The sequence below is a fragment of the Lethenteron reissneri genome, chromosome 20, assembly GCF_015708825.2.
Source record: "Lethenteron reissneri isolate LAM-NWPU_2019-01 chromosome 20, ASM1570882v1, whole genome shotgun sequence".
Taxonomy (NCBI): Eukaryota; Metazoa; Chordata; class Hyperoartia; order Petromyzontiformes; family Petromyzontidae; genus Lethenteron; species Lethenteron reissneri.
In genome coordinates this window covers 11,362,899-11,379,462 of record NC_083798.1, presented here as the reverse complement: position 1 = coordinate 11,379,462, position 16,564 = coordinate 11,362,899, and the positions used below count along the sequence as shown (strand labels likewise).

The window sequence follows — 16,564 nt, the reverse complement described above, 5'->3', positions numbered from 1 at the left end:
TCTTCACCCGCCTCACCAAATATAACCCCCCCCCCTCATTTAGCCTGAATACAGCTTTTAGGAGAAGGTAGCTGTTTGTTAGCCAGCACCACGCCCGGCCGCCTTTGTCTCCCCCCCCCCCCCCCCAGTGCTGATGTTTACACACCGCACCAGCTTTCTAATTTAAGGCCGACTCGTCCCGACGGGGAGGCCCAGGACCGGCTCAGATGAACGTCAGTGGTGTTGGGCCGTGAACGGCAAATCGCAAAGGCGTCCCTATCGCCTCGACGGGGGCTGACCACCACCACCACGCTTCCGCATCCCACACCCAACCTGCACCCCCACCCGACCTCGCATTCCTCTCACACCTCACCGCTCCCCTTTCCTCCGCCTCCTCAGCATTATCCACTCTCACGCACAGAGAGTGAGGCAGGGGGAGGAGGAGTTCGGACACGAACCGCACCTGCATTGGCGCAGGTACAAAAGCCGAGTCAGATAAGACTCACCCCACCCCACCCACCACCACATCCACCACCATCACCACATCAACTGCTGCTGCTGCTGGCACAGAAAGACACGCTCAGGTAAGCCAGCCACGGCCGTTCACCTGTAACCGTACGGCAGCTTGCGTGTGTCTACCCCATCGCGTCGCAGGGGACGGGGGCCCCCACGCCCCCCTCGACCGTAGAGAGCCAAGGGGGTCCTAGTATTCGTAGCGATGTTGTGGGTTAGAGCGACGAGGTGGTTTGCGAGGGCGTTTGGAATTTGACACCCAAGGGTGACCATGAACGCGAGTTGGCAGGAAGTCGCGTCTCCTTGTTATAATATCTCTTACATGCACATAACGGCACTGTATTTCTTCACGCAAGCCATCGGCCCGGCAACGAACCGAGACTAAATCGTCTCGGCAGAATTTCGTTCGGCACAGAGCAAACTTCGATCTTACAGCGTCTCGTCACCAAAAAGTGAAGCTTGCGTGAATGAATGCTGTGGAGCCGCCAGATATGCTACTGTATGTAGTAGGCAAGGCGCCTCTCGTGAAGACGTGGATCCAAGTTCTGCGAAAAAAGATATAATATATTACAGATTAATTGTAATACATTACTTGGTCAACACAATGACGCCAATGATTGTGTTGTGGTGGTGAAACGGGTGCGCATTTAAACTGAAGGTCCACGCATGCTGTGTATATAGACCCCAGGTGTACACCTGACTGGGATTATGCCCTTCACGGCTCGGCTCATAATAGCATCTGTTCTTTCCCACTCTAGTGACCAATGTGTTTTATTAGTCATATACAGTCACGTATGAGGGTTGGGCAATACATAGGGCCGATGTGTACCTTGTGTGGCTGTGTGTTGCAACATTTTCAGCTGGCGGACACAATTCTATAATTTCTAACGTATGAGGTTTCATATTATCGAGGGATGTTGTTTAGACCATATGCCATGGTTAAGGTTCAATTTTTAAAGAACCCTTTGTACGAATGAATAGTTGCCACGTTCACAAACTAGTGCTGGCGCTAGGAGGAGGATAAAGTGTCATTCTTGCCAATGGGTTGAATACTCTTCTTCTGGTTCTTTCGGTAAAGTCACGTAGGTATAAAATAGAATAAAATAAATCACGACGTTTCGGGCGTAACACAAGCGTCCCACCTGATGACGGACGCTTGTGTTGCGCCCGAAACGTCGTGATTTATTTTATTCTATTTAATACCTACGTGACTTTACCGAAAGAACCAAAGAGTATGGATTCCTGCAGTCACGAAAGCTTCAAATCACGAATGGGTTGAATATGAAGGCATTTGGCGCACGTCAGCAGTTCTGACAATAGTATAGTCCGATTCTAATGTCTGTGACCGCAGTTTTGACAGTGACGAGTCTGTGAAAGCGGTGGCACCGTAATAGCTCGAGGACCAACCAGCAAACTTCTCTTACTCTGGCATTAGCAAGCTACTCGGAAAAATGAAACAAGCTTAGTGCAGGCGAGTTACGTGGTGGGCAGCAGAGTGCATATAGCAGCACATTACATTTCTGTACTGCACTTGTGCGTTCCTAATCCACCCATTCACAAACCCGTATTGACCAGTTTGTTGAAAGCGTGGTTAGGTAACCCGCATGGGCCAACAGCTGATCGACAAAAGGGCTGTACATACGCGCATACGTATACGGCTCTGTGGAGAAACCGTCGCTGTGTTTGTCATTCATCACAACAAATGTTCCCTGAAAAGTATCGTCGGTCTCTTGACTCACTGAAACGCCATCAAGGAGCATAAACCATCACGCAAACTCCGGTCATCTGAGCAGCGGCTCTTGGCTAACCATCGAACAAAGACGGTCACTGAATTGTGCACTTTCAGATGCGCTTCGGAAGCTGTCTGGAACGCGCTTTCCTTCCGACATTCGGAAGCCGCCGGAGCTGTGCACTTTTAAATCTAGATTTACAACTAATTTTTTGAGAACAATTTTTTTGTCGAGTTTGTTGTTCTTCCCCCGCACGTCTGATTACCATGGTTGGCTATGTACGGCGCGAAAGAAGTGAATTATGCATACATCACGTGTCGCTTCAAGGAGCCATGCTGCTAAATCGGCCACAGCTCTCCAAGGTCTTTGGCTGGTTCGTGGGCTACGGGATTTGCTTCCTGCTGGTGCAGACGGCGAGGGACATCAAGATGTACGAGCGAGCGCAGTCCACCAGCTACCCCCACGGCCACCTCGACACAGACGAAGAGCCACTTCCCATGGTCATGAACCTGGATTCTGACGTTCTGAGCCATCAAGGTAAGATAGACATTCTCCCCTCCACCTCTTCCACCCCCAGGGCCTGACGAGAGGAGGAACGGGTTGTATCTGTACATGGTTTACATGGTAAAGGATGGGCCCCTAATCTAACATTATGTATCAGGGTTCCAAATATCTCTCAATGGGCCTGCCCTACTCCGAAACCAAGTCTGCTCGGTCAAAGTGCTTATGCAAATACAACCAGTGTGAAATGCCAGCTAGGTGCATATAACAACTTACGTAAGTCCCTGTTAACTCCCTTGGTTGCTATTTATTGGTGATGAAGTCATCTTGATTTTAATTGGTTTCAGAATCCTGGTTTGCACTTGGATATAAGACTGCCTAAGTTGTGTACTTTGGATGCGAGTTTGCCAATATACGGCAGTACAAAGTTGATTCTTTAGTCTCTCTGTGAGGATCCTCCGAGTGTTATCCGCTCTTAAGCGCGAGTTTAGTTAGGGCAGCCAAACACTCCACAATGGAATTGGCCACACACCGCAGTGCAGGACCCTCCTGAAAACCCCCTTTAAGCTTACCTGGATAAATACACATTCATATTTTAAGCTGCTACTTAACAGCCCTTTGAGCCGAAGTCCTCAATACACCTTGCAGATCTTACCGATTATTAGACCAAATTTCACGCCGCTCAGTGTGTTCCGTGATGGTGTAAATCCATGACCTGTTAGTATATCGCTCGCCACTGATGGTTAGCCGTGTTATTGAATAGAACTTTGGTCGCCAGGTAAAAAAAAAAGTGAATTATTGCTAAACGTTAAGGTCGTATTTTACCTTAGGTTTTTTTTTTTTATCCAAATGGCCACAGCTATATCTGCAGCCCCAAGCCTATCACCCTCACTGTCATTTGCTAGGGATTTCGGAACAGGTTCACATACTGAAGTGATGTTGGATTTCCACACAGTGGCCCCGCGTCTCTATAAAAAGAAAAACCCACACCCAAAAAACAAACAGCTTTTGAACCTTAGACGTTGGATACAATGTGGGCCGCGTATCTCGGGCTACCAAAATGGGGTTGTTACTGAGAAGAACAAACAATCACAGTCAGGCGCTCCGTAATAGTCACTGACTTAATTGCTTTGATACGTGAAACCTTTTTAAGGTATGTCACGAGGGTGCCAAAAATACGCCCCTAACTGATTTTGAATTTCATTATCTCATCACAATCTACGTATATACATAAATTGCATTATGGCCAGGTATGCAGGGCTGTCAAAAGGTTTGTCTTGGCCTGAGGGGGAAGAAATGACAAAGATGGCTACCGTGGCCCTTTCTGAGGCCCCCATGGATCTCAAGCTCGGGACACTCCCACACTGGCCCCTCCTCTCTCTGTGACCCTGTACGTAGGAGCTCATTCAGGCCAAAATTATTATTTTTTTCCAACAAACTACAATACTTGTTGCTACGTTCTCTAACATGGGTCCAACTCCTCACGACGGTTGCTATGCTCAGGTTACTGTGTTTGATTTATTTGTGTACCGGGCGTGGATTGGGAGAGGTCTACACCTGGGCAGAGGGGGTAGAAGAGATCGGGGTGGTGGATGAGGGGGGAGCGGAAGCATTTAACAATTATGGGAGCAGTGCAGTCCCAATTTTAAGCCACGAGCTTTGTTAACTGGGCGGGGGATGGCGAGGAGGTAAAGGCGCCAGTCGACGGAGGGAGAGCAAAAAGTCGATTCTTATCTTCACAAACAGAAAAGCACCTTGAACCAACATTGTTCTGGTGGTAGGGGGGGAACTCGGCTTTCATTACCAGTGACCCCGTGCTTCACTTTTTAAAGTAATGTATTAGGTTTTAAGCATGGAATTAAACGGAGTTAGGGAGCTAAATACACAAATATCTGGGGTAAGGACATTTAAGCCCATGGGGGGGGGGGGGGGCAGCAATCAAACGAGTGTGTGCATTTGTCACAGCACAAGTCCGACTAATAGTTAAATAGTAGCAGACCGATTAAACAAATAAACCTCCATGATTTTAAAGGTGGCCAGGTGACGACGTGGCTTGGGAACTAACACCATGTCAAAACATCGAGTCGGCACCATTGAAATAACCCTGGGTTGGAATCTAGCATGTATTTCCATTTATGAGACTCCTGGTGTTACACAATGCATTGGATTCTCACGTTTATTGTTATTTGCCTGTGACTAATATAGTGATAACAATCCTCAGACCTTATTTTCCTGTATCAGTCAACTTTTGAATAAGGAACCAAATGTAATCTCCCACTCCTCCACCGATTTCTGTACTAAAATTCAACAGTTTTTGCACGATTCCCACTATCAAGTCCAAATTAATGTCTCCTCCCTGTGTATCCTCTCTTTGCTACTTGCCTCCAGCTCCGTTCGAAGGCACATTGTTAACAGAGTTTCCCGCAATTTCAACTGCGGAACTACTCTCTTTATTTGCTGCCTCTCGACCTACCAGCTGTCCACTGGATCCCTTCCCTTCAAGGCTGTTACGGGACCATTCCGTTATACCGAGGCCGTTTATCCTTAGTCTTCTCAGCAGGTCCCTCAAAACCAGCACAGTCCCAGACATTTTTAAGATGGCTGCGGTCATCCCACTTTTTAAAAAGCCAAGTCTTGATCACGAGCTTTGCCCAATAATCCAACCTTCCGTATAGCTGTGGTCACTCGTTTACATCGGCACCGGGCCTCAAGCGATCTGTTTGACCACTTTCAATCAGGGTTCAGACCTGCACATAGCGCTAAGACTGCTCTTGTAAAGGGTAGTCAATTATTTACTTATGTCAGCAGATACAGGCTTCGTCAGCTTCCTCATTCTGCTATATTTAAGCACAGCAATTGACTCCATTGATCACGGGGTTCTCTTTGAGCGACTGGAAGTTTCAATGGGGATCTTCTGGCTTAGGTTTGTTGTGGTTTCACGCTTACTTAAAAAATCGTAGGTACTTCGTCACAAAAGATGGCTTAAGTCACTCATTAGACCGGTTTTCTGTGGTGTTCCGTAGGGATCTGTGCTAGCCCATAACTGTTTAGCATCTACATGGTACCATTGGGTATTCTGCTCCAACATCTTGGCTTATCCTACCATTGTTGTGCAGATGATCCTCAAATGTATATCCGGTTAGGACCAGACTATGCAACAGAATCTACTGCGCTATCTGCATCACTAACGGTGGTGAATTCATAGTTACGCCAAAACATTTTGCTCGTAAATGCTGACCAAGACCGACGCCACTTTCATCGGTTCCCCTCTGCATCTGTCTAAAATTGGTTCCCCTCTGCATCTGTCTAAAATTGGTTCGCCTCGTTTGTTGATCGATGGTCACGATGTCAATCCCACACGGGAGGTCAGAAACCTTGGTGTTCAGTTTGAGCAGTCATTATCTTTTTAGACACATATCTAAGGTGGTTAAACTGGCATTTTTCTAGCTAAGAAATATTTCCAGAATGCACCTGCTGACTTGGAGAAACTGGTCCATGCTTTTGTTTTATCCCGACTCGACTACTTGCAACGCCTTACTGAATGGGATACGGAGTAAAGTACTGGGTAGACTGCAGCTCGTTCAGAATGCAGCTGCGAGAGTGCTTACATCACGCACACCATTTCGTGAGCACATTCCACCAGTCCTCCTGTCTCTTCAATGGTTACCGATCAAATTCCGAGTGGATTTTAAGATGCTGATATTAATCTATAAAGCTTTTAAAAGGGCTCACCCCAGATTACTTGCAGGAATTCATACATTTATATTGTCCATCAAGGCTCTTAATCTCTTCTGATCTCTAACTGCTCAGCACTCCCAGGTCTAGGTTGTGCTATTTTGGTGATCGGGCTTTTCTTTGCGTGGCACCCAAGCTATGGAATGCCGAGCCACTTGAAATCAGGGCAATCAGAGTGGGTAGATATATTTAAGTCTGCTTTGAAATCCCATCTCTTTAAACTGGCCTTCCCTCTTTAGGTTAGACGTATGCCCTGGTTCTGTTTTTGTTTCTTGCTTTTCATGCATTGTGATCCTCGGATGAAATGTGCATTATACAATTTAATTATTATTATGATTACCTCGTCTGGTATACAGCAGGTCGTGGGTTTGATCCTGACCTGATGCCTGTATATTTGGAGTTTGCATATCTCTCTCCCCATGGTCTTGTGAAGTTTTCTCCGGGTCCTCCAGTTTTTCCATACATATTTGGCTACTATAAATTTCCACGTAATAAGCCACTTCGTTGAGCTATCATTTGTGGTCAGGTTGCTTTTGAAAAATATTTGTATAGCTCAGTGGTCCTTACCTGGTAGCATAAAAATAGTATAGTTTTAGTTTAGTCTTAAATGTTATTGTGCCTCGGTTTATTTGGGTTCTCGCTCAGTTTCTTGGGGGTTTGTCAGTAGTGGTCTAATTGACTTGAAACCTTTTGTGCTAACATGTATGGGTAAGCTGTGGTGTTGAACTATAACGAATGTATGCCCTCAGCCTAGCAATCCAACACACCGGTGTGCTGTACTAGTGGCGAATTGGCATGTTCTGTTTACGTGAAAGCCCTTACTAGTTGGGTGTCTCGGGTGGTGGCGGGTTTTAACGACACATTCATACATTTACGTGATCTAACCCAAAAAAAACTCATGGATAGTAATCATTGACGAAAATTAAGTTGTTTAAGATTTCTCTTAAGTTGGGTTATTACAACGCTGGGAACTAATAACATATGCTTTCATTGCCATTTCACAAACGTCACTTGCAGAGAATGCGATGCGGGAAGATAGTATTGTTTGTATTTTTAGCCAGGTGAGAACGAAATAGGCAAGGCGTCGTCGCATCTGCAAGAGTGGCCTGGGTAAAAGTGCAGTGCCACCTCGTGTAGATAAGAGGCAACTGAAGAGATCTTGGAAGCAATTTTGAATGGGCACCTCTTCCAAAGGCTCTGATCGAACATGGGGTGATTTTACCCTGCTTTCTGTAGGAGTTTCTGAACAAATTCCACTTGATCCGTGCCGTTAATGCCGACGGCATAATTAGAATACAGTCGAGAAAGTAAAATAAACAAACAAATGTCACGTTGTTCACGCGCATAGACACAACCGCTTTTGTGATCCTCCACGCAGGCATGGACAACTCAACGGCAGTAGCACTGCTCAAGAAAGTGAGGGTGCTGTGCTGGATCGTCACGCACCCGAAGAATGTCCAGGCCAAAGCTCGCCACGTCAAGGCCACCTGGGCCAAGCGCTGTGACCGCGTCCTCTTCATGAGCTCGGAGGAGGACAAGGAGCTTGGGGCCATCGGGCTCGGCACGGGGGAAGGCCGCGACAAGCTCTACTGGAAGACCATCAAGGCGCTGTACTACATAAATGAGAACCACCTCGACGATGCCGACTGGTTCCTCAAGGCCGACGACGACACCTACGTCATCATGGAGAACCTCAAGCTGCTGCTGGTGAGCTACTCCCCGTCGGAGCCCATCTTCTTTGGGCGCAAGTTCAAGTACTTCGTGAAGCAGGGCTACATGAGCGGGGGCGGCGGCTATGCGATGAGCAGGGAGGCCGTGCGCAAGTTCGTGGAGGCCTTCGAGACGGGCAAGTGCACGCACACCTCCACCATCGAGGACGTGGAGGTGGCCAAGTGCCTCGAAAAGGTTGGCGTAGTGGCCGGAGAGTCCCTGGACATGCACCGAAGGGAGACCTTCCACGGGGTGTTTCCCGAGGAGCTGCTGACCAAGAAACACGAGCAAAAAAACTTCTGGTACAGAGACTATTCCTACCACCCCCTCGAGCTGGTGAGTTGTTGGACCCTCCTCCCCCCACCATGCGCCCCACGTGTGTACACAGCTCTGTAACAAAAACGGCCGCCCACCGCACAGAATGGTAACGCTGCGTGCACAATCTGAGGAGAATGCAAGCAAATCGCCCAACTAGAAAAAAAGGTCATGCAGGCTGCTTGAATTTTCAAATATATATATATTCCAGATGGAATATTTATATTTAGATGGTCTCGATAACATGTCAGATTGTCTAATGGGAGACGATGTTTTTTTCGGTAATAGCAGCAGCTTTCAAATATACCCTGGCTGACTGCCATTATTTGCATAGACCCTATTTTTCTCAGCATGCAGCAGTTTATCATACCACGAAATAAAAACTAAAACTAGAACACGTATTCTTGGGTCTTTTGGTAAAGTCACGTAGATCGGTTCAAATAAAATAACAAAAAAATTACAAAAAATTCCGACGTTTCCATCGCAACACAAGCGGTCGTCTTCAGGAAAAAGGGGGTTAGCTTCCAAGGCAAACTGTTTACAAGGGTATGAAATGGGCGTAAAGCACAACTAACATCCGAAGGTGGTAGGATGGGAACATGATAGCCAATTATGACTTAAACTGGTTCATAACGCCCTTCCAATGATTGCTCAGTTTTTATACCCACCTTCTCAGGTACCGAGAATCAACATTATCAACCAGTTTAAGACGTCATTGGCTATGATGTTCCCATCCGACCACCTTCCGATGTTAGTTTTGCTTTACGCCCATTTCATACCCTTGTAAACAGTTTACATTGGAAGCTCACCCCCCCCCCCCCGCCCTTTTCCTGAAGACGACCGCTTGTGTTGCGATCGAAACGTCGGAGTTTTTTTTGGTTTTAACCGATCTACGTGACTTTACCGAAAGACCCAATAATATGAATTCCTGCAGTCACGAAAGCTTTAAGTCAAAACTAGAACACGAGATGTGTGTATGTATGTTGAATGTCTTACGCACCATATGGGGGAAGGACAACAAACTAAACACAAAAAGCAGTTCTCAAGAAATTAGTTTGCAATCTTGATGATTTAAAAGTAGATCGCTCCAATGGCTTCCTAATATCAGAAGGAAGAGCAGTCCAGACGGCCGCAGAAGCGCATCTGAAAGCGCGCGATGCGGTAACCGTGTTTTGTTCGATGGCCAGCCAAAAGCCGCGACTATCTTGAAAGAACAAGGCAGCTTCACTGCTGGATTCATGTTGGGTTATTCTGCGTGCAGAATAATAATTCATGCAATAACGTGTGCCTAGAATCATGTGAGAAAATGCATTTGTTGGTATATTTTTAATCGTATCGTACCCTCACAAATGAGATGTCGCTCACCCACTGTGGCCTAATGATACGTATTTGAGATGTCATTTTAGCTCTTGGTAGAATATTATGGTAATGCCCTTCAGCCGACGAAGCTTCACCTTAGTCATAGGCCTCTTATTCAGGAGGGCCCTGCATTGAGATGTTTGGCCAATTACAAGAATGTTTTTACTTCATTTGTGAGGAAACTGGAGAAACCGGAGAAACCACGAATACAAAGGCAAATATCCCCCAGATAGCCTTAACAGACTGTTGGGGCAAGTGCTGTTAGTGAGCACCTAATGAAGGTTGTCACGGCACACGAGGGAGTGGGTGGCCAACACCACGCCTGGCCGCCTTTGTCTCCCCAGTAGCGATGTTTACACACCGCACTATACTAATTTTAGGCTGAGGCTCAGGACCGGTTCAGATTATCGTCACTGGTGTTGGCCCGTGAGCAGAAATCGAACTCCGATCGCTGGGTTCGTAGGGCAGCGCGCTAACCGCTAGGCCACCGCTCCACACCGAATACGTGGGGGTGGTGGTGACACTCAGCGCTGCCATCTCCTGGCCACATCCGCAATTTTAATAATATAATACGTCATTACAGTGCTGCACAAAGTTAAATTGGCAATTGCAGCAAACTTATGTTAGGTCAACAAGTCCTATTGATCACGTGGGTTATGGAGTCGTGCTTCTCTCAATCGCTGGTCTTGTACCAGGAGTGGAAATTCCAAATTGCTATGGCAGGGACCAGCGTAACCATGACACAATAAGCTGCTAACATTACCATCCTCAATGCAGCCCATCTCTAGACGTTGCCCCTGTCCTGTTGCGGCCCTGAAAAAATCTCTACCCACCCCCGTGTGTTTCCACGTGTCCCACTGCGTTCCACCTATACCCCATGTGTCCCGTGTGTCCTAACCGTGTCCTCCCCGCTACGTGCTCCAGGGTCCCCGGTGCTGTTCGGACTACTCGGCCACGTTCCACTACATGTCTCCCACGTGGATGTACACCTTCGAGTACTTCGCCTACCACCTGCGCCCCTATGGATACAGCCACCGTGTGCTGCCCATCAACCGGACAGCCCAATCGGTGCTCTTTGGCCGAAATTCAGACTCCTCTTCTTCCCAGCTGAAGAGCCTACCAGTGGATTCCAAGCTACGATAGCTGCAAGCAATGTTACATCTATACGCACATATATATAAAGAACTTTGTTTCAGACCCATTGTTTAATTTCCCCCCTTAATTCAATACGGAGAATTGTTCGTGAGCTTGTAGCCATTCTTCAATTCATCACTGTAATTTTATTCTCACGCCCTTGATACACGCATTGGATTAATGCATGTAAACATTAGGTATTTGAACATTGTGTGACTTGCCTGTGAAGATTTTTAACCGCAGGCTAATGAAGAATGAATAAGACTGAGCACGACAAAACAAGTGAGAAAATGAGAGGATGAAAATGAGACGTGAAAACAAGGCAGACAGAATATGATGCTTAAATATAAATGACACCAAAATCATGGCAAGATGATCAACTCAACCTGCAAGGAGAAGAGAATGAGAACCATCTTTTGGATAATTGTTTACAATTGTGTATTTATTTATTTTGGTGGGCCGTGGTGCCATGGCAGAGTGGCCGCTGTCTCATTCGGAGAGTCTTGAGGTTAAGTCAGAGATGGTGGTCAACTCGGCCCATCATTGTCTCCCTCGCCTGGTATGAAGGATGTTGTGGGTTCGTTCACGACCCTGACGTCTGCTGCTGTATATTTGGAGTTTGCATGTCTCTCTCCCCGTGGTCACGTGGATTTTTTTCTCTGGGTCCTCCGGTTTTTCCCTCCATATTTTTGAAACGTTCATTTAGATTACAGGTGTCCCTCCATTTACAAAAGACACATAAAACGATATTTCGTAAATCGGATTGGCTTTTCCCATGAGTTTAAAACAAAAAATAAACATACATATTAAGATGATTAAATAAGACGTTGAATTTTTTAAAAATCTTTTGTTAGGGAACTCGCCAAAAGCTCTGCATATTGGAAGGCCTGGAAACGTGATGTGGAGTTGCGACTGTTGCACTTAAGAGGGTTCTGTGACGTCACGGACGGTTGATGCAGCCTCCCACGTGCTTATTGTTTCATGGTCTCGTGGCATGTGAAATTTCATTGCCGCGGAAATTCGATTTTGCTCATAATTTGTCAATTGCGTTCATGCTAAATTTCGTAAACCGAACGTTTGTAAACCGAGGAATACCGCATTTGGCTGCTGCTATAAACTTCCACTCAATAAGCCACTTCGTTAAGCTATCAATTGTGGCTGGGCTTGCTTCTGAAAAAGAGCTGTATAGCTCAGTGGGCTTCACCTGATACAATAAATAGTTTAGTTTATCACTCCAGCGGTCGTTAAAAAGAGCACCACTTTTGTGGGGTTTAGACAATCATCGTCCTGTGGAGGGGCTCTGGCCCACCATAAAAATGTGGAATTTATATCACTGGCTTGGGCTGTACATGGACACTCACTACTGTGTGTGGATAATTGTTTACGAATGAGATGGTTAAGCCAGATAATTGCGTCAGGAATGGCGTGTTAGCTCTTTTCATGGATTTTCATTGACGTTTTCATTAAATTTTCACCTATGGCAAAATCCCCCGAAATGCACTTAATTTCGTCAAACCGTAGAAGCTAAGCGGAATAGAGTCTGGCTCGTGCTTGGATGGGTGATAACCATGCACAAGCCGGATGCCACAGGCAGCAACGAGTCTGTGCTACATGGTGGTCAGCAGAGGGCAGTGCATCATTCTCCATTGCTGACCTGTGGTGATATCAGAGGTCGCAACCGGGTACCCGATACCCGTACCCTACCCGATACCTGGCTACCCGTACCCGGCCGCACCAGGGTCGCAAACGGGTACCCGTACCCGGCCGGGTACGGGTAGGCCGTGAGTCACTGGTGAGTAACCGTTTGTCACTCATTTCCCAACGTCTTGTCTCTTCTCACAATTCAAGTTCCTAGAATCAACCCACCCGCGCCTGAAACATGGCTTCATCCCAGAGGTCGCAATCAGGTACCCGATACCCGTACCCTACCCGTACCCGGTCGTACCCGTACCCGGTCGGGTACGGGTACGGCCGGGTACGGGTACCCGTTTGCGACCCTGGTGCGGCCGGGTACGAGTAAGGAATCAAACCCCGTTTGCGACCTGTGGGTGATATGCTACCAGCGTCGTGAAGAATGGTCAAATAGCATTCACAACAGATCCACATGTTGTGGGGGGAGGCCCCTCGGCCAACAGTGCATTGGAAAAACAACGGGCTGTGCATGGGCTTGTATGCAATATGATGTAACACACGGGCAGGGGTCTGCAACCTTTAGCTCCTTTAGCCGCATGCGGCTCTTTAAGGACTGCTTCGTGACGTAATTTATTGAGGACGGTCTCGTATTGGCATGCACTGCGGTTCTTGAAATGTTGAGGTTTTTACTGAATTAAAAAAAATGTCTCTTCTTGCTATTGTGTTTGGCGACCCCCTGCACTCGGGGGCTACAATTGCGCGGATTCAGAGCACTAAATGCGAGCAGAGGAGGGATTTAAAGGTTGCATGGACATCTAATGATTATGTTAATTCATTCCTCGTGCAACGTTAATATTTGTTCAGAGTGGGCATGCTCTAGTTATTTCAAATTACATGAATGCATAGTCATATGTAAGCATGCCATTACAGTCGGCACACCACATTCCTGTCAGAAGTTACGAAAAATAAAAAATAAATCCTTCATACTACTAAACCCTTAGAACGGGGGAAACAAAAGTATGTTTATTGAGCGACGTCTCGGGCAATTTCCCCCTGTTAGTAATAAGTAAATGTGCGCGGAGATTATTATTGTGTTGTTAATTGTGCCTGTACATCACTGCCAACGACGATTCACCTCGCCGTGTCCGCTAGGGGAGCGCTGCTTCGCTTAAATGTTTCGTGTTTTCAAATTTAGTTTTATTTTTTTACAAAATGAAAAGAAAATGGCGGAGACCAAATGGAACATTCTGGCAATATTCATCGACTGACGTTATCGTCGACTAATTTTGCGCCTAAAAATCGCGGCCACCGTCTCTCGAAGGTGGGAAACCCCCATCCCTATAATCCCCGCCCAGCGTGAGATGCCGATTATGCACGTGACTTCGGCAAGCGCCGCCCATCACCTCCAGTCCAGCGGCACAATTGGGAATGTTGGTGACACTTGTATCCCCCTCCAATTTTCGTGTTGCCCCATTTTTCAAGCACTTGAGCCGATAATCAGCGGTCGATTACGGAAACGATCAACCTTGTGGAGACTTTAAAAGTAATAAGCAATTTCTCCTTGCATACATCGGTCTCTTCACATTCAAACAAATCACGTGTTTACGCAACCCAGAGGCCACGCGGCCTATGGGTTGCATTGCCGGTTGTTCTGCATGAATGTCAGACGTTTTGCTGCACGTGCAGGGAGCTTTTTCAGGAACTGGGCTACCCACACGGTTTTTTTATATTTAAAATCTGTAGTAAATAGGCCATTATTAATCCACAGCCAGCATCTTGTTGACTACGTCCCCACGAAGCAATGCCACGTATGCACAGGCACCTCGGGCATGCCTGCTGCCTGTCTCAATGTCATTTCGCCGGCAGACAGTTGCTGCAGCTCACACCAAGGACGTCAATGTCGTTTCTCTTTTAACTGTAAACTGTAGGGTAAGCTTAATGTCATTTGGCGCGTATTGTTGTCATTTGAAAATAAAACCGATAGCGGGGAGGGTTTGCATTGCACACCGAACTAAAAAAAAGAACGGAACGTTCTCAAGACAACTTCAAAAGGGGGTTTTGAATATGCGGCCAGTTTCTCACTTCGGCTACGGGAGTCGAGAAAACGTGGCCACATCTCAAATTGGGGTTTTCTCGCCATTTACAGATTTAGACTGAGAGAAGTCCTGGCAGTGGGACACGAGCAAAATTGATACACACAAGATTACTACATACACAAAACTACTCAACATGTTTCAATAACACTGGCTTTAGATAATAATACAAATATATATACAGTACAGTACCCCCTAAAACGGTGACATTTCGGGAGATTGCCGTTCTTCACTGAACGCGATGGCCCATTGCCTAAAACGTAACGTACTTTATATATGTTAAGGCCACGGTGTTATTGACCAATCTATGGAGTCTTGTTTGCGTTTAGAGACGACAAACAGAGCGGGGTTCAAAAGTGCCAACAGGAGACAAACCTGGATAGTTTTTTTGTTGAATGTGGGAGCCACCCCAAGCACGCCTTCCGCAGAGGCGCGTCAGTTGTGTGTGTGTGTGTGGCGTGGTGTGTGTGGTGGTGTGTGTGTGGCGTGGTGTGTGTGGTGGTGGTGGTGTGTGTGTGGCGTGGTGTGTGTGGTGGTGGTGGCAACATCCTGTTGCACCGCATTCCAGATACCATCACCGGGAGGTTCGGGCAGGGTCTGAGACGACCAACTCGGGAGGGACGGAGGGAGGCCGGGCCCAGAGCCAATCAACTCGGGGGAGGCGTTCAACACCTTTCGGCAGCATTACCTTCATCTCACCCACACTGCTGCCAGATCCGTCATTCGATAGTCATGATCGTTGTTTATTGGGGGTTTTTTTTTGTTGCACAACGCCTTTGTGTATTGCGGCATTGTGCAATATACGAAGGCGGTGGGCTCACGCGAGGTACGGATTGGAGGTAGCTGTTATGCCACAGCAAATTTAATGTTGACGTGTCCTTTGTCAAATACATTGCTGGATGAAGGCCTCCTTCATATGCTACAACGTTTTTTTTTTGAGTGGGGGGGGGGGGGGCGGGGGTTGTATGACCATACTTCACCACGTTGGTCACTGAGGGGGGGAATCGCGGATACCACTCATCACTGCTGTTAACCGTAGCCGGGAGTCGAACTCGGGTTAACTGGGTTTAGAGTGCAGTGAGTGGCCAACCGTGCAGCCGATCCACCTTGCAGGTAGCACAACCCTCCCATATGGGGTTAGAAAGTCAATACCAAGAGATTCCCGTCTGGATTGGTTGGCTCATTTTGTGCGTTCATAATAAAACTGAAGTGGCAGGAGAAATTCAATGAACTTAGAATGTCATTTATTCATCCAGGGAAGCCTCTCTGAGTCTCAACACATATTGATGAGGATCCTTCCTTTGTACATTTGGCCCAATCAATTTTAAAGAAGTTAATCAACTTCATGTGGCGCTGCTGTGGCGACAGTGGTGCGCAAGCACACCATTCTATATCTTTCTGGAAAACAGCCATATGGCTCAGTGGGCCTTACCTTGTAAAAAAAAAAACGAGTTTATTATTTCGTGTTTAAAATTAACAACACACCAAACTCAACGCTTTCCATGATGGACTATGAAGAAGGACCATTGCTCAAAATGTCACCCCTCATGTATATTTTTGTTCCGTTTTAAGTCCACAGTGTTAGTTACACTTTTAAGAAGTGTTTTGCAATTTAATGTTGTCATCACAGATCCACACACAGGCCAAGGACCCACTTCCTGCACTGACATCCACATCCACCACTCGTATAGGTGCTGCTATAGACTGGAATGGAAACTCATTAAAAAAAAAAACAACGTGAATTTCTGTCGGTCATGAGCAAGGTCGCAGGATTTTTACGAATTCGCGAGAACCACATGCGGCACTTTCCCGTGTCAATTATCACCAACAGCTTCAGCATGCTGCCTGCATTAGGGCGCAATA

General features: G+C 46.8%; 1 protein-coding gene across 1 annotated transcript; it reads left to right on the top strand.

Annotated features, from left to right (window-relative positions):
* Positions 1–502: 502 nt before the first annotated feature.
* LOC133344755 (glycoprotein-N-acetylgalactosamine 3-beta-galactosyltransferase 1-like) lies at positions 503–12,902 on the top strand. The gene is made up of 4 exons (XM_061554887.1): positions 503–563; positions 2,550–2,759; positions 7,837–8,504; positions 10,767–12,902. Exons 2-4 carry the CDS (start codon positions 2,555–2,557, stop codon positions 10,983–10,985), a joined length of 1,092 nt encoding a protein of 363 aa, XP_061410871.1. The 5' UTR covers positions 503–563; positions 2,550–2,554; the 3' UTR covers positions 10,986–12,902.
* Positions 12,903–16,564: the final 3,662 nt, after the last annotated feature.